General features: G+C 36.4%; 1 protein-coding gene across 1 annotated transcript in view; it reads left to right on the top strand.

Moving 5' to 3' along the window:
• The window catches only part of FRMPD4 (FERM and PDZ domain containing 4), a 752,204-nt gene that overhangs the window by 690,384 nt on the left and 39,467 nt on the right, over window positions 1–22,353 (top strand). Inside the window, exons 6-7 of the mRNA XM_072614370.1 lie at window positions 12,701–12,805; window positions 18,638–18,745. Of these exons, the coding sequence (XP_072470471.1) occupies window positions 12,701–12,805; window positions 18,638–18,745 (213 nt within the window). The remainder of the gene's footprint in view (window positions 1–12,700; window positions 12,806–18,637; window positions 18,746–22,353) is intronic.

Raw genomic sequence — 22,353 nt, 5'->3', positions numbered from 1 at the left:
AAGCTATTAATACATAAATATATATATATAGGTATATATAGATACATTGAATGTGCTCACTTCATCCACGAATAAATGCTGTTTAATTCACTAAATTATTCCTACTCCTGATCCTGGGTTACATTTGTTTGCTAAACATAGTCCAGATTCCAGGTTTCATGGACAGAAACAGATGATCCAGTGGACTAAAAGTCAGTAAATTCTACTTTTATTACAGACAATAAAAATTAGCATTTTAATTACTTTTACTACTTGCTGCCCAGCATTTTTATGTTTGGGTTCCTCTGCATAATATCACCAAATAAAGAGATGGATTCATGTGTGAAACCTTTTTGCCAAATTCAGTAGGTAGGCCTGTGCCCATGCATGGTAGGGTGTAGGTATAGAATGAGTCCACAAATAGCTGGTAGGATCAGAGAGAGGGTCACACAATGGCAGGTGGGGTTATATAAGTGTAGTAGTTCCCAGATATCTGCCACCTTTATTTGTAGATAATATCAGATATTTGGTTTTTACTTACCTCCTTCTGAAATTCCATTTCTTTCCCTTTATGTTTTTCCCTTTCAAATTATGGACATTCTATTCATTCAGTGAATAGTAATGACAGGCCTGCTATCTGAACCACTGTGCCAGCTAGTAAAAGAGACATCAGATGCACAGTGCCTACATAGTAGGCATTTAATAAATGTTTATTGACCGAATGGTTCCTGAATTCAAAGAATTTAAAAATTAAAAAGGAAAACTTGTTCCTTTTTTTGGATGAATTTTTGCATTTGATCTATGCAATGATATTTTCTTCAGTATTATTTTTAAACCCATAGTAGCCTCATTCATTCATTTCATAATCATTTATTAAGTGCCTACTGCATCCCTACAGATTGATAATGAGGTTGACGCATGCATTGCCTGAGCTAGCTAAGTGTTTGAGAGGCTCCGAAGGAAAGAATGGGAGAAAGTATTAGACTGACTACCAAACTGAAGGTCTACAGAGTCGTGTTGACCTCACTGTTGTATGCCTCTGAAACATGGACGGTCTACCAGCGCCATGCCAGGAAACTGAATCGCTTCCATTTGAGTTGTCTTCGAAAAATTCTGAAGATCACCTGACAGGATAAGGTACCAGACAATGAGGTCCTTACTAGAGCTAAACTGCAAAGCATTCACACTCTACTTCAAAGAGCACAACTCTGATGGGCTGGCCACGTTGTTCAAATGTAAAACGTATGCTTGCCAAAAAGATAATTTCCTGGACAACTAACACAGGGCAAGCTATCCCATGGTGGTCAGAAGAAGAGATACAAGGTCACTCTTAAGTTCTCTCTCAGGAACTTTGGAATTGATTGCGTAACATGGGAGACACTGGCTCAGGACCACTCAGCATGGCATGCCCGCATCAGAAAGGGTGTTGTGCTCTATGAGCAAAGCAGAATTGAAGCAGTTCAAAGGAAATGTAGGATGTGTAAATTTAGAGTTTCCCCTCCAAATGTTCAAACAGACTATTTGTGCCCGACAAGCATCCTGAGCTCATATTGGTCTCATCAGCCACAGTTGGACACACTGAAACTTGATTTTATCAGTGACGTCATTTTGGTCCTCTTCAAGAATGAAGATTGTTACCAACCAACTAATCCCAGGCACTGAGGATGCAAATATAAAAATAAATTAGTCATTGTGCTCAAAAAACTTACATTCTAGTAAATATACAATATAGGCAGTGCAGCAGATACAGCATGTGGCCTGGAGTTAGGAAGCTGACTTCAGATTCAGTCTTTAGTCACTTAGTAGCTGTGTGGCCCTGAGCAAGTCCTTTAATTTCTGTTTCCCTTAGTTTTCTCAACTGTAAAATGAGAATGATGATAATAATAGCACCAATTCTGTGTTGTTGTGAGGATCAAATGAAGTAACATTTTTAAAAGTGCTTAGCATAGAACCTGGCTTACAGTAAACCCTTAATGAATGCTTGTTTCCTTCCTTTTACTGGTGGCATGGATTAGTATTAGTTCAGAGAGTGCCAGTTTCTCTGATCTTGCTATGTTAAATACATTGGGTATGGAGGTTTGTGTTAGGGACTTCTCAGACTCCTTGTATTAAGAAGATGTAATGGTAAGAGACTTTAACTCCTAAACATGATCATGAATTTCCATCTCTGTCTTTGGGTACAGTTACATGCAGGTTACTAGTGCCTACAGCTTTTTACTTCAGCAGGCACTAATTAGGCACTGAGGACATTCAGAGCCTCTGAAACTGGAAATTCTGGAGAAGATATAAACTTTAAATAAGGAATCATCTCTCTCTCTCATGGAACCTACAGCCTAGGAGGGAGATATGGCACATATGCAAAAATATAATGTCAAATGATATGTGATACATCCACAAGAGAGGGAGAGACTGAAGATGGAGCAGGGATGAAGAAATCATTATTGGCTGGGGACATCAAGCAGCTCTATGGAGAAGATTAATTAAAGAATGAGTAGAACTTCTAACAAGAAGAGATAAGGGATAAGGTAATGCAAGCACAGATAATAGTGTGGATATCAGCACAGAGGAAAGAGCTTCAACAGCTGCAAAGAATACATTATCCTCCATGTCGCAAGATGAGGGCTATATTCTTATCCAACAGGAATGCAAATAAGAGATTAAAAACAGGGAAAATGGAGTCACAATTAGTATGATCTGCCACATGTGCCACCAGGTGCTTCTAGTTCTGAGATAAGCCAAATTTTACCTCTATTCACAGAGGAGGAAACAGATGCAATGAGACTGGGCCAACCATCCCCATACTAAAACAGCCTTTCAAATCCTTTCCATTCATTTCTGTATTCAAGAAGCATTTACTGAACACATCAAGTTCATGGCACTAGCCTTGGGACTACAGAGAATAGTAAGAAATTAAAGAAAACCGTCCCTACCTTCAGACTGTCTGATTGGAGAGAGAGAATATACATACACATAACTCAAATGAAATGAATCTTCATACTTCTTAACCCTTGTCTCTTTTTTCCCATTTTTGCATTTAGCACAATTGAAATGTTTTCTTTTCTCTAGATAATAGTTCCTGATAGATGGCTGAAATTATTTTCACTGTCAAATATTTATAGAGCACCCTCAGGGTGCATGACAGCGTACCAGGAACTGTTTTAAGTAGATGTCAATGAATAGTGAATCCAGGGATTCATTAAGAGTGTTTTCTTGTGGTAGGCTACACAATGACATTCATTTTTTTTTTGTAACCTTCCTTCCTTTTTCTACACTTCAGCATCTAATCTAATGACTTTTTTGCTGTCAGCAGAAATAACAAAAAACTTGCTTTTTAAGTATGTGTACACACACATCCAGATGGACACATGTGTGCATACACACATATACACACATGAGGGTATTTTCTTTCCTGTTTTTCACATGGCATGGAATTATATTGTTATCACCATCTAGTCTCTTAGACTGTTGCTTCTATTTCCATCTTTCCCATAATGCCTAAGTTCTTTACAAACCCCACACACTAAGACTAGAAGGAAGGCTTACTAAAGAAATAAAAAAAAAAAACCTAGCTTAGTTACCTGAATGCATTGAAATATGTAAAAGGAAACCTCTGATATTCTTTGTTAAATACTGATCACGTTTGGTTAAAATAATATTGCAAAAATAAAATGAAGCTACATAATAAATTCTAAGGAACTAAGATTAGATGGAAGACCAGTCAATTGCTGAAAAGTCTGAATTATAGACTTTTTTAATAGATACATTGTTATTACTTTTAAATACTTGAAGTAATTCCAAGGGCTAAAAATGTACAGTCAGATGGAGGTCCCATATGGCCTTTTTTAATAAGTAGGTAAGACTCAATTATAACATCCTATTATTATTCATTTACTCTTGAGCCAATGTATTGAAGCATGTTTGGTCTTTAAAAGCTTGAAACTTTCCCATATGATACTGATTATCCTTTTAACTTTCTGATCTGTGATTTTTACTAGCTGGGTAACCACAGGTAAGTCATTGTACCTACCTGGTCCTCACTTCTCACATCAGTAAAATTAAGGATTGAATGAGATAGACCACCTATGAAGCCCTTCTGCTATAAGGTATATGTTCTTCATGTACACAAGGGACCTTTATCCTAGCCCAGGTCACATTTTTCACAGTCATTATTAGCGAAGTCCAAATTAAAGAGACCTGCCTTTCAGTGCCAATATGTTTCATGACCATCCTATAGCATCCTCCTCCTGTGTCTCTCAGACAGTAGTGTATGTTGACTTTCATAGATATCTGCCATTTATCCTCATATCATCACTTATCTCCATCACTAACTACTTTGTTTGATAGTGCTGGATGTCAGCTTATAATGAGGTACTTTTTAGTATAAATTAATGAAATACTTTAGGGGAGAAAAAAGAATTAAATTCAATTAGTGCCTTTTTTTCAAGATATTTATAATCCAGGATTAACTGATTATTTGGGGAATAGGAATTTTAGTATTAAGCTCCTTCAAAGGCAGTTATGGTAGATTAAAAGAGAGATATGGAAGAGAGGAGAAAGGGAAGTACTTAGAGGGGAATAAATGCTATTAGAGGTGAGCACCTTGACAATAGTAGGGAACAGATGGAATAACCCTGGAGTCATTTATCTCACAATGGTACTACACATCTCAATACCCCTCAAAGCATCAATGTATTATAGTCCCTATGCCATAATTTATGTATATGATAATGCAAAATTAATGGTAATAAGAGCTAACTTACATAACTCTTACTATGTGCCAGACACTATGCTAAGTACTTTACAATTATAATCTCATTTGATCATCACAACAACTCTCAGATTCAGGTGTCATTATTATACTCATTTTATAGATGAGGAAATTGAGGCTAAAAGAAGTTAAGTGACTTACACAGTGTCAAACAGCTAGTAAGTGTCTGGAGTCAAATTTGCACTCTGGTCTTCCTGACTCAACATCTGGCTCTCTGTTTCCTGCACCACCCCCCCAAAAAAGTTGTTATGTTGAGTATGCTTTTACTATGGCAGAGAAATATGCAATGCATTTTAGGAAGATGTCTTTTTTGTGGAAGGGGTGAAAATTGCTTTTAAGGTTTTGGTATGTAAAGGAATAAATTTCAGTTATCTGGAAAATTCAACTATGCTCTCAATGCCTCGTGATGATGGACAAGTAAGATGTTCTGTCTTGAAATATCTCACCTAATGTCATTCAATGTAGCTTTCACACAGATAACAATGTTTCATTTATGATAAACCCATTGTGTCAACGTAAATACCACCTACTTCAGTTCAGCAAGGGAGAATAATGTTTTCCCTTTAGCTAAAAGATGGCATTTCAAAAGCAAATTAGACCTTCCCTATATTATTTTTTATTAATTGTTACTTATCATGGATCATAAATAGATAGATGAAGGTAGTAGAACCTATGAATTACTTTTTCTTTGCAATAGAATTTTCTTAGTCATTTAAAAAACTTGTCAAGCGAAATTGTTTCTAAAAAATAATCTATCAGAATATAGTTTCTGTCCCAAAGGTTTGGACGGGGATCTTCCATCTCTGAAGATTAACACTCTGAAAGTTTCTTTTAGTGTTCAGTTCACCACAAAAAGGATAAGAAATTAATTACTGGACTCTGATGGTATTTAAGCCAAAGATTCCAAACAGAACCTCTAAAAATCAACCCTGGGGGAATATGAATAATTATTATTTAATTAGTCTGCCTGTACTGAATTGAGATGGAAATTGATTTTGCTATTTACTCCCATTTGCTATGGGAATATATGAATATATAATGTAATATATAATATATGAAGAGTACAGTAAACTGGAGATTTATAATTCAGTGTCTGGGTTTTATCCTGAATTGTGACATTACCTCAGACATAGGTTTCTATAATTAAAAGTCATATCTTTTAAAAATATATTGGGGAAGTATATTGTGATAACTATTAATGATAATTATTACTAATCAATAGCTATTATTGATCTCCACAGTGTTAGAGAAAAACCTGAATTATAGAATCATAGAATCTTGAAGTTGGAAGTAACATTCTAGATTATGCAGTTCAACCTCCTATCTCATTTTTAGGAATTTCTTGCCTCTATTAAGTCAAAATTGACCTTCCCATAACTACTGACCTTTGGTCCTATTTCTTTACTTTCTGAAATCTAAGACTCCTTCACTATGACATGCCTTCAAAACTTTGAAGACAATTACCATGCCCTTCAGTGAAATATTTTCTTCTGGAAGCTAAAATTATTTTCCTCAACCATTTTACAGTATCATTTCTAGCCCTTTGCCATCCTGATTGCCCTTCTTTGGATGATGTACAGTCTAACCTGTCAATATACCTTTTAAAAATGTAGCAAGGACCCATATCAACTCACAATCCATTTACCACTATTGACATTCATGCTCAGGTTTGGGGTCCATTAACTTTTCCACACACACTCTCTTTTCTCATGCAGAAACTCAGAACTGTGCCAACCAGATGTTTATGTCCGTTAGGGATTGCTCATCACCATTCCAAAACTTCTCTGAACATTAGCAGAGAATCCAAAGCCCACAATTTCTCCAATCAGCTACATAGCCAAGGGTCCTCTGCTTCTCCCTGATGCCTCTCCATGCACCCAAGATGAAACTGTCTCCATACATTCTGCTTGGACAACATTCCTCTCACTCCCTCTGTATGAGACAATAATCTATGAAGATCTTCATTTGGATGCCCATCCTCCCTCACCCTCTTTGGATGTGCCTTCATCTCCAAAGATGTGCATCCATATACCTTTCCTTCCTTACCCTAGTTCACCAGTATGTAGTAATAATAATACCTTAATTTACATAACACTTAAAAATTTGCAAAACACTTTACATAGAATACCTCATTTGATCCTTACAACAACCCTGGAAGGTGTGTGTGACTAACCCAAAGTCACACACAGCTAGTAAGTGTCTGAGGCAGGATTTGAACTTGGGTTTTCCTGACTCCAGACCCAGCACTCTATCCATATGCAACTTAGTTGCAACATCTATTCACATACATTAGCTCCAATCTCTATTTTATTTCTTCAATAGCCACATGAGATAGTCACAAATACACCAAGACTTTGCTTCATTGATTCTATAATCAATGAAGAGACCAATGTCCATAACAAGTACACACAGGGACCCAATCTCACTATAATAATTACCCCCACTGGGACAATATCCCTTCCTATACCCAAGAGATGGTTTATGATTGTACACAGCTACACAAATTCTGCATTTTCCCACTCAGCTGAATAGTATAGTACCCAGAATGATACTTTAGCTGTGATCTCACCAGCAGACTACAGTGGAGCTATCACAGTGTCGTATACTGGTAAAGACAAATTAGATTTGAAGTCAGAGGAGCTGGGCTGGAGTCCAGAGAACTGGCCTCATACAACCCATGTGGCCTCAAGCAATCCTCTCTGGGCCTTCCTTTTTGTCTACCAAATGAAGGTGCTGCTCTAGATGACCTCTGAGGTCCCTTTTAGCAGTAAATCTTTGAAATCATAAACCACTCCCCCATTCTAGGCCTCATCTTTGTATTAATGCTGACTAAATTTGCGTCGGTCTTTTGAGTAGCCATATCATTCTATAAATTCATATTGGGCTTGATACTAAAACCCTTTAAACCTTTTCCTCCCTGATCTATAACAGTAACTGACACTTCTATGATACTTTAAAGTGGTTTTGGAATATTTATTGATAGCCTTTGTTTTTATATCATCATTATGATACATCCTTTCCACTTTCCCCACCCAGAGATCCATCACTTATCATAAAGAATTGAAAAATGAGAACATTCAGTAACCCTAACCAACACATTAATCAAGTCTAACAGTATGTGCTGTATACTACCTCTAGAGTACCCCTGCCTCTTCAAAGAAGAGAGTGAAGCAACTTTTCAAATCTCTTCTATGGTCAGCTTGGTCATTCTAATTCCCAAAATATGCCATTTCAATTGTTGCTATTGTACTTTAATTTCCATTGTTGCATTCATTATGGTAGATTATTTTCCAATTTCTGCTTATTTCCCTTCATATCAGTTCATATAAATTTTCCCATGACTCCCTCTGTTCTTCATATTCATAATTTCTCATAGTTTATAAATATCAAATTGTAATCATGAACTACAATCTCTTTAGCCATTCCCCAGTCAATGGGTATCTACTTGTTTCTAGTTCTTTACTACTTCAAAAAGTACTACTATAAGTATTTGGTCTACTTTGGCCATTTCTTTATATCTTCATCTCCTTGATATGTATGCCTAGCAGTGGAATTTCTGGATATGGACATTTTAATCACCACACTTCCAAATTGCTTTCATGCAATGCTTTCAAAAGTTTTACAGAGCAACATACAATGTCTCATTTGACCCTCAAAACCTACACCATGAAGTAGGTACTACCAGCATTATTACCTCTATTTTACATGAAAAAAGTTTGATACCCAGTATGGTAAAGTAACTTGCCCATGCACAAAAAGATAGCAAATGTTAGAGGTAGTATTTAAACCCAGGCGCTCCTGACTCCAAGCCCAACACACTTTCTACCACATTACCCTTTAGAAAAACTACCCCTTTCATGAATTGATTGTTTGAACCTAAATGCAAAGATTTCATATTTATAGTAAATTTCAGCATATTCAATTGTGTCCATCATTCCTCCTATTCATGTTTTTAGCTCCTGATTTTGTCATACAGTGTATTAACTATGTCTCCTAACTTTTTGCCGTCTTCAAATTTTCTTAGCAAATTATCATCCAAATTATAAATGAAAATTCTAAACAGAGACTTCCTCAAGGTTGACATCTATTAAATAAGAGTTGCCCGTTGGATACAGTCCTTCAACCAGGCACATGTCCAACCAACAAGAATATCATCTAGCCTATATTTTTCCCTCTTGTTCACAAATATAGCATGAAATAATTTATCAGATATGGTGTTAAAATCTAACTATATTATATGTATAAGATTTCCCTGATCTACCAATCTAGTAATGCTATAGAGAGTTTCCATGAAGCCAAGGTTCATGAACTTATTGTGGTGCTGGCATTTTTCTTTTATAACTATTTTTCAATATGATTTGTTTTCTTCTTAATGCAGATGCATAGGCTTTATCATCTTGCTGAAGGAGTCCATGACATTAAAAAGTTAAGAATTCTTGATATAAAGAGCGGGAAATAGATTAGTTTGACACGGCTTCCTTTCTCTGTGCTCACAAACCATTCATAAAATCCATCCTAGAATTTACCAGAAAAAGACATCAAAGACAAAGACATCAAAAGACATAGTTTTTGTGCAGGTTTTGTGTACATCACCCTCATTTTGAAAATCAGGATCTCAGTCTATTTCCTTCCCTCTGACATTTCCAAAATTCTCCACAATTATTCAAAGATTACCAAATAACAGTAATTCAATAATTATATTTTTCCATACCATTGGATGTCATTTATTTGAATCAGTTCAATTCAGGATCATAGGCTCATATGGTCTTCTATGATCCTACATCAAACTCCTGTGCTCTTACTGCATTAATTTAATTATGAAACTTGAGATTTTATTTCCTCCCTTTTTTCATTCATTTTTCAGTCATGTCTGATTCTTCATGATCCATTTGGGGTTTTCTTAACAAAGACACTGAAATAGTTTCCCATTTCCTTCTCCGGCACATTCTACAGATGAAAAAACTAAGGCAGCCAGGGTTAAATGACTTGCCTGTGGTCACACAGCTAATAAGACTCTGAGGCCAGAGTTTAATTCAAAAAAATGAGTCTGACTCCAAGCCCAGGACTCTATCCACTACACCACCTAACTGCCCCTTTTTTCCCTTCCAACATGTTTATTCTAGTCTTTTCAGTTTAAAGAACCTTCTCTTGATGCAAAAGATGGAAAGAAAATAGAAAATTGAGTAGTTCTGTTTTCTTCTTGTTCCAAGGGCAACCCTGACCCTCCTCCCATCATTTCAGCATTTGTCTACCAGAAAGTCCAAATCTCTAGCTTGTTAATACTCCCCTTCAGGTTGTCATTAACATTTTACCTTGACTTTCAGGATTCTTTATTCTCTCCTGGGTGTGGGAAAGGACAAAGCTTCTTTCTTCAATTGTAGAATTATAGTTCCCAGTGCTATATGCAACAATATTGGAAATTAGACTATTTTTTTTTTTTTGCTCCATTCCATTCACATCTGACTTATCTTTCAGATCTCCACTTGGCCTTTCCCAAAGCTTATAAACCACTTTCTGGATCTTCCAATGCAGACTTCAGAGGTTTACCTCCTTTCTCTTTCTGTAACATCCAAAAAGTTCCTTCCTGTTCTCATCTTCCATTTTTTCCCTATACTAACTCAACCCACACCCTAATTCCCTCTTCAAGGATGTATTTGAGACCCTAAGATTGAACAGCAGGTTTAAATGATTCATCTTAGCCTATTGAGAATGAATTTAGATTCAAGAACTTGAGACAGCTAGGTGACACAGTGAATAGAGCCCCAAACCTAGTGTCAGCAGGAGCAGAGTTCAAATAAAGCCTCAGATACTTAATAGCTGACTCACCTTGGGCAAGTCTCTTAATGTCTGCTTCATTTCCTCATCAATAAAATGAGGATAATAGTACCACTTACCTCCTAGGATTGTTGTTAGAATCAAATGAGATTATCTATGCACTGTGCTTTGCAAACTTTAAAGCGCTATATGAATACTATTTATTATTACTAGTGTGAGGAAGGAAAGGTATATAAATGCATATCTTTGGAGATAAATGCATTTTTGGTGAGTATTGGGGAGGATGGGCGTCTAGGTGAAGATCTTCATAGATTATTCTCTCATTTAGAGGAAGTGAGAGGAATGCTGCCCAAATAAGATATCAATCTACAAAATGAGGTTAATACTACTTCTCAGAGCTGTTATGAAGATCAAATGAAATAATGTTTACAAAGAGTCCAGCACAGTACCTGACACAGAGTAAGAGAGCTACATAAGGGCCAGATATTGCTGGTGGCATTATTATTACTATTATTTCAGAATAGCCAACTCTTTAATAAATATTTCTTGCCCTCAAGGTAAAAGTCACCTTAAACAAATTCTATCTCGCTCTAAAAACATATCTACTGATTTCTTTTTCTATTTCTTATTCCAAGCATGCTTTTTACAAACTTTATTGTTCTTAGGGTTTTTTCATAACCTTTACTTATGCTTTGCCCCTTCTTTTTCTTCTTCTTGGTTCTGTCACCCTTTTCTTGTTTTGTACATGTTCTAATAAAATATGGCCTCCTCAGTGACCCCCTGGTGCAACCACATTGGTCTCTTTTCTTTTTGGGGGGAGGAGGGGAGAAGTAATATAGCGATCTCCTGAACTCAACAAACCGTCTCTTGTATTTGCATGTTTGCACAAGTCATCCCCCACTGCCTGAAGTGCCCTCTATCATCTTCTCTTTAAGTCCAGTTCTTTAAGTCCTCATCTTCCTTTGAGGATCAACTCAGGTGCCCTCTCTTGCATTGAGGCTTCTTTGATATATCATTAATATTATCTTCCTCCTCCTCTTTCTTCATATTTGCTTATTTGTTTATGCACTGTATCCCCTTTCCTCTTCCCCAACACCAGTAAAACCAGTAAACTCCTTTAGGGCAGGGACTATTTGATTTTTGTCTTAAAACTCTCAAAACTCTGCACAGTGTCTTTCTCATAGAGGAATTAGAGAAAAATGTTGGTGGTACTTTGGTCTTTGAACCAAGATTACTTAGTGAATCAATTGAGTAATCCCAGAACTAAAATTGAGTGTTCCTTCATTCTGCCACCCTGGACCACCCTCCCTTTCAAAGTAGATTAATCCATTTTGCTTTTGAACATCAGAGAAAGAATACTCTTTCTGTATGGTCTATTTCTCAATAAAAGTACAAACATTTAAATGCAATGATTCATGAAGACAAGATTAGATGATATCATCTAAATTCTAGAGAGTTTGGGAAAAGCAGAGAGGGAACAAAATATCCAGCCAATTTTCAATTGGCTGTGATTTGGTTGATAACTGTGGGCTAGGATTTACTCTCCACTGCTGGCCAGGCAAATCCTTGCCCACCAACAACAGACTGAGCCAACAGGGTAAATACTGAGGAGTGAACACATGAATGTATCTGTACGTGTCTGTCCTACTCTATTCCCAAAACAGATGTAAATGATAACTGAATTATCCATTGTTTTTAATTATCTATGCCTCTTCCCCTCTATTCGAGCCACTGATTCTCAGCTGGCTTTGTGTAGAGATAGCATTAGACAATGCCATCATTTTCCCTTCACAGTTTGCCTGATAGGGCTATAATGAGAACAGAGCTTATTCACTCAAGCAAACAAACACAGTTTAGAGCAGTCACTTAAAAAAAATTACTTGGAAATGTGTTCCATGACACAGAACATACTTTTTGTTATTTTTCGGTCCAGTGATCAAATAAAATTCTAATAGTTTGTGCATATGAGGGTATGTTTCTGTGTTCATTGGTGATTTTTTTCTTCGCCATACTTTGATTCAAATTATTTAAATTTAGTTCTTTAAATGGGCATGCCCCAAATTTTATATTTTTAAGTAAAATGAGAAATTTATTAGAACAAGTAGAGAACCATTATGTCACAGGAAGGTATAGGTTTTGTTCCAAATTAATCTGATAAAAAATGTTCTTTCCTTCCAGTCTCCCAAGTCAGCATTTATTAGTGCTGCAAAAAAAGCAAGGTTGAAGTCCAATCCTGTTAAAGTGCGTTTCTCAGAGGAGGTCATCATCAATGGCCAGGTTTCGGTGAGTTTAAAATTCTCTTCTTTGTGAGGCAGAGGTTTGTTAAGGTCATGTATATTCACTCAAGTTTAATCTTTGTGACTGGAATAATCAATCACTAATGGTCACTTGCTGATTATGCACTAAGGTCTATTTTTAATTACAGTTTATTTTCCCTATTTTTAATGTCTCCATACTAGATTATAAACTCCTAGAGAGTTGGGGAACCATGTTGGTTTCCCCCAAAACTAACACAAACCCTTATACCAATGGTAAATGCCCAATAAATATTTGTTTAGGGAAGTAACTACTAACAAGGCCAAATTCAATCAAAATGATTGGCGTAGTCTTCATCTGTGCCCATAGTCAAGATATAATCTACAAATCACTAAGCTAGAAATAAAAGAGAATATGTAAGTTCTTCATTCACATTCTTGAACTGATATCAAATATACTGGTATCAATTATGTGTGTGCACACATACATACACATACATCTTTCTCATCCTTTTTGTTTGTTGAATTCCTGTCCATTCTTTAAATCCCAGCTCAGGTACCGTTTCCCACATGATTTCCCCTTCCCCCTCCATGTTTCACATAGTCCTTCATTTTGTGCATCTCTTAATGTACTGAGCATATGATATTTTGCATAAAAGTTAAATACATATGTGTCTTATCCCAATTGGCCAATAATAGATTCCAGTCCAAGCCTCACTTGTTCATTATTTGGGATTTAATGGCCCAGAGTTAGTATAAATAGCGATTGTTTCTGTTCTAATAAAAAAAACTCTGAGGGTCTTTCCTCCCAGATTAATTCTTTTGGGAAGGCAAATTAGGCCATGTTTTGCCTCAATTCTTGCCTAACCTTTAATTACTTAATGTAATGGGCTTTGCCTCAGACAAATTGATACCTGAGACAGATTGTAGCTTAGAAAAGACAAGATCTCCCACTGCATGCAGGAGCCAGTCATCCTGACCCCTGTCTTGCCATAGGGCTCCAATGACTCTGGAGAAGAGAGTGAGGCTGATGACTTTGCACAGCTCTGCCTCACTAAAATCCAATTCACTGGCAAGTTAAAATATCACCTTCCTGATGTCATTAGGTCTTCTTTGAGAAAGAAGAATGAATAACAACACAATGTTAAACTACATGAAGGCAGGAATGATATCTTGGGAGACTGTTGTGTAGAAGATGGAGAACTACAAGTTAGGAAGACTTAAGGTCATGTACTACCTCTGTCGCTTACAGGCTATGTGACTATCATCAAATCACGTTATCTTTCAGGTTGCTCATCTGTAAAATGGGGATGATAATAGGATTGTCTTGACTCTCAACTTGTGTATATTCAAGCTTTCAAACACCATATGAATGTCAGTTATTATCATTTAAAACTATGTCTCCCCCAGCACCTAGCACAAGATTCTATACATGGTCAATGTTTTTATTTGTTGAATGAATGAATTAATGAATGAATGTGATGTTTCATTTAATTTCCTACAAAAATATACAGACTGTTTTGAATTTTTTTAAACTAACAACAAATTTATTCAAATTTTTGTCCCTTTGGAGTTAATTTTGCTTGTAAAACTGCACCAGCATTGTGATTATGCAAGCTACTTTTCCAAATTTGTCCCATATTTCATTTACTTCAAGGCTCAATGAGTGCATTTGTATGGATAATATTTCCACCAGTATGATTTAAAATCCATTCATTTCTTAGTAGATCTGGTTTCATAAGTAGCTTTGGTCAGTAATCTTCAGAGGATCATGGAGTCATAGATTTAAAACCTGGAAGGAATCTTAAAGATTATCTAAAATCTTGTATGATGACTAGTTGTTTACATGTTATCTTTCCCTTCAGAATATATGCTCCTTCAAATCAGGAATAGTGTGTTTTGTCTTTTTTTACATATCCAGAATTTAGCAAAGTGTCTGGCACATACTGAACGCTTCAACGCTTGCAGACTGATGCAGCCACTTCATTCTACCGATGAGGGAACTGAAGCACAGATAATTTAAGTGACCAGCCCAAGATCAAATATTTTAACTCCTGCCTGTCTGAGGCAGTATTTGAACCTAGGTATACTTGGCTCCCCAATCCAGTTCCCTATGCACCTTACCACACTGAAAGTTTGTCCTTTGCCTAACATCATGGGCATAGTAAGTGACAGAATGAAGATTTGAACTTAGATCATCTGATTTCAAGTACCTCCCCCTTTCCATCATTCATTCATCATTAGGTGGTAAGCCCTTTGATGATAAACCTTTCTTAAAGGCAACGAGGTGGCGCCAGGCCTGGCTTTAGGAAGGCTCATGTCCTTGAGTTCAAATCTGGCCTTAGACACTTACTAGCTGTGTGACCCTGGGCAAGTCATTGAATCCTGTTTGCTTCAGTTTCCTCACCTATAAAATGAGCTGAAAAGGAAATGGCAAATCACTCTAGTATCTTTGCCAAAAAAACAACAACCAGAAAACAAATAATGGTAACAGAGAGCCAAACATGAATGAAAATAAAACTGAACAAAACAACTTTCTAAACTTAGCTAGACTTTTTTTTTTCTCATGACCATTCTTAAAGTCATTTCAACTTCACAGGACTTTCCAGATGTTGTGCTGCTGGGAAAGTATTCGACACCTCAGGGCTACCTCCTTCACACCAGGAGGTATCTTCACACCATAGGCATCTACTTTAGTGGAGGATTTACTCCTTATTAGCTATAAAATATCCATCAGGGTTGACTCCTTGTGAAACACTGAGGCAGGTGAATTCTGTCTTTGCTGATATCCTTGCCAGGCTAGCTCCTTAACCTCAGCTATCCTGCCCCCTTCTCTCGTAGTACCCAGAGTTATCAACACATTTAGCAAACACCCTAATCCAGGAAGTTTAACCTTCTTTATGTCATGAAAACATCTTGGCAATCTAGTGAAGACTGTGAGCCCCTTCTCAAAATAATGTTTTTAAATGGAGAATTAAAATTCATAGGATTCCAAACAGAACTATTGTATAATGAAATAGGATATTTTAGATAAAATAAAAACAACTCAAGTTGACGTTCCCCAGGTTAAGACCCCCTACATTAATCTATGCTAATAGTCCTCCCAGTTACATAGGTGCATTTTAACTCTCTTTCAGGAGAAAATATCCAGCTGGGCTCCAGTCTTCCTTCTGCACTTTAGTCCCTAGATAAAGCAGAAAGAGTTCTGTTGCTTTACGCAAAACAGAACATCCAGATGCTAAATAAGCAAATACCTTGTGCATCTATACAGAGGAAATTATTCCAGAAGCTGCTTTGACAGACAATTTCAGGCAGTTCTAGGAAATAATAAGGCTTACTGGAAATGGTTCTTTTCATGAAACCTAGGACCAGTTGCTAATTGCCTCCAGCAGCTTCCCTCTTATAACTGTGGAATTAATGTCATGGGCTGCAGGTTGATAGGCTCACCCACACCTCTGCCTTTGTCACCCTTTGTTCATCTCCATGATCCAACCTCCTTCTTCTATTCAGATATAAGCTAGTTCACCCAAATTCTTTAATACTTGGCTCCAAGCTCATAAAATCCTGTCGGTATTCAGTCCATCAGATTTGTAAGTGAAGAACACAGTTCAATATAGTGATTCACTGAGCTCTTTCAAGTGTAGCTTATTTATATTTTGTCCTTTTCCACTCCCCCCAAATGTCAATATTTCTACTCGAAGAGAGAGAATTTAAAAGGGTAAATTTCTGTAGTTCACTACTTGGCATATATCATACCCTGGTGTCATTTTCTATGTTCTTTCTAAACATGAAATGTTGTTTGGGGACTTTGGAGGATTTTAGCTGTAATGCTGGCAGTCTAGTTCTCTTATTTTACAGTAGAAGAAATTGAGACCTAGAAAGGTTCATTAACTTTTCTAAAGTCACACAGGGCAGAACTAGGATTTGGAAGCCAGTCCTCTGAATGCAAATCCATCACTGTTCACTGTACCAGGTTGATACCTCCATATTTTTGGCAGCTAGATGGCACAGTGGATAGAATGCTGGACCTGGAATCAGAAAGATCCAAGTTCAAACCCTTTATTAGCTGTGCAACCCTGGTCAAGTCACTTCATGTGTATCTGCCTCAGTTTCTCCATCTCTAAAATGGAGATAAATTATAGCACCTACCTGACGAGGTTGTTGTGAGGATAAAATATGATAATATTTGTAAAATGCTTTGCAAACCTTAAAACTCAATATAAATGCTAGCTAATATAATCTGTTACTATGTTAAAAATTAAACCAGCCACCTTCATATGCTTTCCCTTCCTATGGCATATTCAAAGAATATCCTATATTAGTATTTTTTTAATTTTAATTAGTATTATCTTAAAAATTAGTAATTTTAATTAAAATTAGTAATTTTAATAAGTATTTAATAATTTTCCATTTTAATATTTAAAAATTAGTATTTAGTAATTTTAATACTAAATTAGTGTTTTTAATTAATATTTTAAGGAAAATAACCTTTTTTAAAAATTATCTTTAATACTGTTTTTGGAGCTACCAAGGTAGAAACATTCTAATATCTACTGAACTTCAATTTGTCAAAAATAATCTCAATTGCTTTGCACTGTTAAATTAAATGCTGTCAATGTTTGGGACTAAATATTGTCACCTGAAATCAAATCAATCACATTTATACAATTCAGATTTTATAATATGGCATCCAGACCTCAAAATGATGAATTTTGTCCTAGAATGGTTTCTTTTGTCTGTAACAGACCAGTCATTTATGGCTTGTGACCTGGAATTCCTGCTAAAACTAAAACTTTACTTTACCTTTGGTCATCCTGGTAAATTGCAGCATCCTCAAACCTTTAACACTGGTCATTCTGGTAGGTGGTAAGACCTCCATTTCCTACAAGCAAGAGTTTGCTGTGTTAGGGAAGAGAGTAGTCTCAAACAATAGGCTTAGAAATATAGTATTCTATATTTCTGAACTGAACTGAAACATAGATAATTTGTGACCAGATCAAGATCAAATCTTTCTATTCCTGCCTGTCTGAGGCAATATCTGAACCTAGGTCTACTTGACTCCCAAGTCTAGTTCCCTGTACATCCTGCCACACTGAAAGTTTGTCTCTTGCCTAACCTCATGGGATTAGTAAATGATGAGTGTATTTTCAGAATTTGAGACATGAATTCATCATAGACTGATTACCTGATGTCTGAAGTACCAGACTTCAGAATAATACTCAGACTTCAGCTATAGATATGCAAGATTCCCTAAAGGAAATATGTGTGGGACACCCCTATTAATACTCACTCGACTTATACCAGCTGAACGCACTAACAGAAAAACCCATAGACCCAAGACCATTGTAGTAACACTTTTCTTTCCCCCTTAATATTCAGTTACTTCCTGTCCACAAAGGTATCAGCACTGGTCTAAGGAACACTTACAATCGTTATGTTGTTCTTCTGTATTTAAATGTGTCATATATTGCTTAAATGTTGGCTCAGGGCTTTCTCAGTCATTAAGGAGTCACATTTTCACAGCACAGAGAGTTATAGGAAAACTTCCACCCAAGCTTGGAAGTAAGGTTAATGTTGATCAGTTATAATCCTAGCCTGGAAAGAATAATGATGTATTATCCTACAATAGCATCTGTATCAGCTCACTTCCCACTCACTTTAGTTCAGCTGCATTGCCTTTCCCGCTGAGCTAACAACAGGGATGACCAGAATACAATAGATTATAGTTTTGGCTTTGTCAAATGACTGCCCATAGGAAAATTGTGGGGTTTCATTCATTGCACTACTTTTACCATGGAACAACTGTTTAATTACTCAGAATAGAAAGATACTAATTTGGCTGACTTGCTCCTTTCCACAGGAAACAGTAAAAGACAATTCACTTCTCTTCATGCCAAATGTTCTGAAGGTCTACTTAGAAAATGGGCAAACCAAGTCATTTCGTTTTGACTGCAGTACTTCAATAAAGGTAAACCTACTAGTCACAAACTCATGAGGCATACTATGTAGCTTCTAGCTTTGATAATAAGTCTTTTGAGACATCTCATGTTTGTATGTTCTTAGTTGGCTGCCTTCATGTCAAATATACGTGCTTAAAAATTAATAAGGTCCTTCTCTGTTTTTACTTTTTTAAAAAAGAACATTATGTGGTGTTGGTAAAGTGAAAACAGAGGCAGTAATCTTCACGTGACTTCAGATTAATTAAAATTGTCTACATGTCACTAAGATGACTTAGTATACTGCCAAATGCCAGCATGATTTGTCAGCAAAGTCAGAAGTCAAGTAGATTAAGATGTTGCCTACTAATTGAATATCAACTACCTTGTTAGCCAGCAAAATATAGGGTGATTTGATGATAGATTTCTTCTTCTGTCCACATGGTTCAATTTTCATTTCCTAAAATCTATTTCATGGAAATTATAGATAAGTCTAGAATAAACAACATAATAATATATAACATATATTGTTATATAACACATAATATAGTAATATTATGTTATAAAATGATGTCTACATATATATAATACTATAATAATCATCCTGGGTTAAGGAATAGCTGTTAATTTAAGTAAAATATTTGTAAGAGGCAGTATGGAGTGGTAGAGAGAAGACTTACTGACTTAGAGTCAGGAAGACCTGGGTTCAAGATGCTCCTCTTAAGTGTAAGTTATGTGACCATGATTAAATCATTCTTTGTGTCACAGAACTCTTTAGAGCTGGAAGAAAGCAAATAATAGTAATCACTTTTAACAATTACAAGGGGGCACCTAGGTGGCACAGTGGAGAGAGAACCAAGTCTGGAGTCAAGAAGACCTGAGTGCAAATCTGGCTTCAGATACTTACTAGCTGTGTGACCCTGGGTAAGTCACTTAATCCTGGTTGTTTCATTTCCTCATCTGTAAAATGAGCTGAAGGAAATGGCAGACCACTACAGTATCTTTGCCAAGAAAACCCCAATGGGGTCATGAAGAGTCTGAAATGATTGAACAGCAATGAAAGCACTACAAAGTGCTGTGTGTGTGTATTGCATACATACATACGTACATACATACATATGTGTGTGTGTGTGTATATACATATATATATATATATATATATATATATATATATATATGTATGCCCCATTTGATCCTCACAAGAAGCTTCTGAGGTAGAGGTTCCTACTATCCCCATTTTGCAGATGAAGAAACTGGGACTGAGAGAGTGACAAATGACTTGCCCAGAAATACACAGACAATAAGCATCTCAGGCAGATTTCAAACTCAGGTTGCCATGATTCTCTATCCAGCACTTCCTCCACTGGACCACCTAGCTTCTATCAACTCTAGGGACTAACAACTGTATCTGTGGAAGCAGTTTCTACTCCAGGACTTCCCCAAACCAATTTGCACTTATACACTTATATAACATTTTATAGAAAGATTTCACATATATTATCTTAGAGGATCATAGAACCTATGATTTAGATCACAGCTCTAGAGGTGAAAGGGATCATCTAGTCCAACCCCCGCATTTTACAGAAGAGGAAAGTGAAGCTAATGGAGGTTAAGTGACTTGCTCAAAGTCACACAACTAGCATTTAGGGTTCAATCTCCATTTGACAACTAAGAGAACTGAGGTTGAAAGAGGCTAAATCCTTTATCCAAGTTCAAAGAGCCCATGGGTAGCAGAACTGGGACTAGCCCTGTGGTCTTCTGATGTCCAGTCCACTGTCCATCCTACCCCTCAAGGAAATTGTAAAAACAATTGATTTATATCAAAGTCACTGGTAACTTTTAGGCCATTCATAGTATTGCAAAGGAAATGGTGCTTTCTTATTTGCACTCAGAAGAAATGCATATGGTTTCTGTGTTCCTTTTTTTATTGAACAAAAATGTTTTTGGATTTTGATTACTCCCTAATGCTCCATTAGCTCAGGGCAGGTTTTCTTCATCTGGAACCATAAAAAGGATTTCAGGATAATAAAAAGTACCTGACGATAACTGAAAACACTAGTAGGAAAGGGACCTCTATTTATTTTTTAATTGTATGAAGGATCAAGCTGCCTTTCCCCTCCCATGTAACACACATGCACACACACACACACACACACACACACATTTCTACTTATGTTTTGTGTAAATAACTTACTTGAAATACAACACAAGTTGTTGAATTAATAATTGTGGATGTGGCATAAGGAAACTTTTATAAAAGCACTATCTACATTTACATTGACTATTATCTCTTTGTTTGCAAATGGCTTACTTAAAATTTCTGTTAAGCATCTGATAATTTAACAGGTATTAGGGATAACAGAAAAAGACTGATGCCAATAACATCCTCTTGAATCATTTCAAAAGAAACAATTACATACTTTATGGGGGATTATTAATTTGTAACAGGTTCCAAACGAAGAGTCCATTTTTCCTGCCCACCTCCTAGCCATTGGGCAAGAAAGGTCAAATCATGAGAAATGCTTTACGAATGATGAATTTGTCTTCCACTAGACTATGGTTCCTTTTAAAAGCATTTGATTTTTGTTCTGTACATCAAATTTAGACTTCCTCTAAGCAGTAAGTTCTATGAGGAAAGGAAATGTGTCTTTAGCTAAAAGTTGTATTTCATCCCTCATGCCATGCTCTATGCCCAGCACAGTAGTCTTCCCATAGTATATTCTTAATGAATATCTACTGAATTGAATTAGTTGAACTCCTTAGGATGAAGAGGAAGGCTTCAGTGATTTTCTAATATAAATAAATATAAACTTAAAAGATGCTTTCACTGTGCATTATCTTGTCTTATCTAATAGGAACCCAAATGATTTCAGATTTCAAATAACTCAAGCAATGTCAATTTCCATGAGTACTACAGATGACTGTGAGGAGACTGGGGGAAGGGCAAATACTCTTAAAAACAGGATGTTTTTTTTTCTAAAATAAGTTATAGCCTTTATTTTTAAACTGCAATTTAACAGAATCCTGGCTCACAGTAAGGAAGGTGTCGATAGAAATAGTGTAGCTTTATTATTTCTCTTACACTTTATAATGAAAGTTTCCCAAGATTCTTCACTCCAAACTCACAATAGGGAATAGTTACTGATGCTAATTTGCTAATATCATCCCTGGTGGAACAGAATGATACCTGTAATGTGTACTTTGGCACACACAACAACTAGAAAAACTCAATTTCGTTTTTCCCTTTGTGGGCCCTGAGTTCACTTTAGAACAGCAACAGTTAGAAAGGGTAGCACACATCTGTAATCCCTGCTCCTGGGCGGAGGCTGAGGCTGGTGGATGACTTGAGTCAGAGTTCTGAGGTGCAGTTGGCTTAACCAATCAATTGTCCCAACTTAAGTCTGACACCAGTATGGTGAACTATCCGGAGATGAGGTGGAGAAGGGATTGAACCTGCCTAAGTCAAAAAATGGAGCAAGTCAAAGCCATCTATACCTTTACACAGGTGAGATCAGGCTTGTGAGTGACCTTTATATGTCTAGCCCAGGAAAGATAGGTAGACCCAGTCTCAAAACAAAGAAAAAGAATGGAACACACACATCTTGAACACAGGAGACAATAACTGTTGAATTAAACTGAA

This window comes from Notamacropus eugenii, chromosome 5 (assembly GCF_028372415.1).
Source record: "Notamacropus eugenii isolate mMacEug1 chromosome 5, mMacEug1.pri_v2, whole genome shotgun sequence".
NCBI lineage: Eukaryota > Metazoa > Chordata > Mammalia > Diprotodontia > Macropodidae > Notamacropus > Notamacropus eugenii.
The sequence above is the reverse complement of the archived record's forward strand: the minus strand, read 5'-3'. Positions and strand labels throughout refer to the sequence as shown.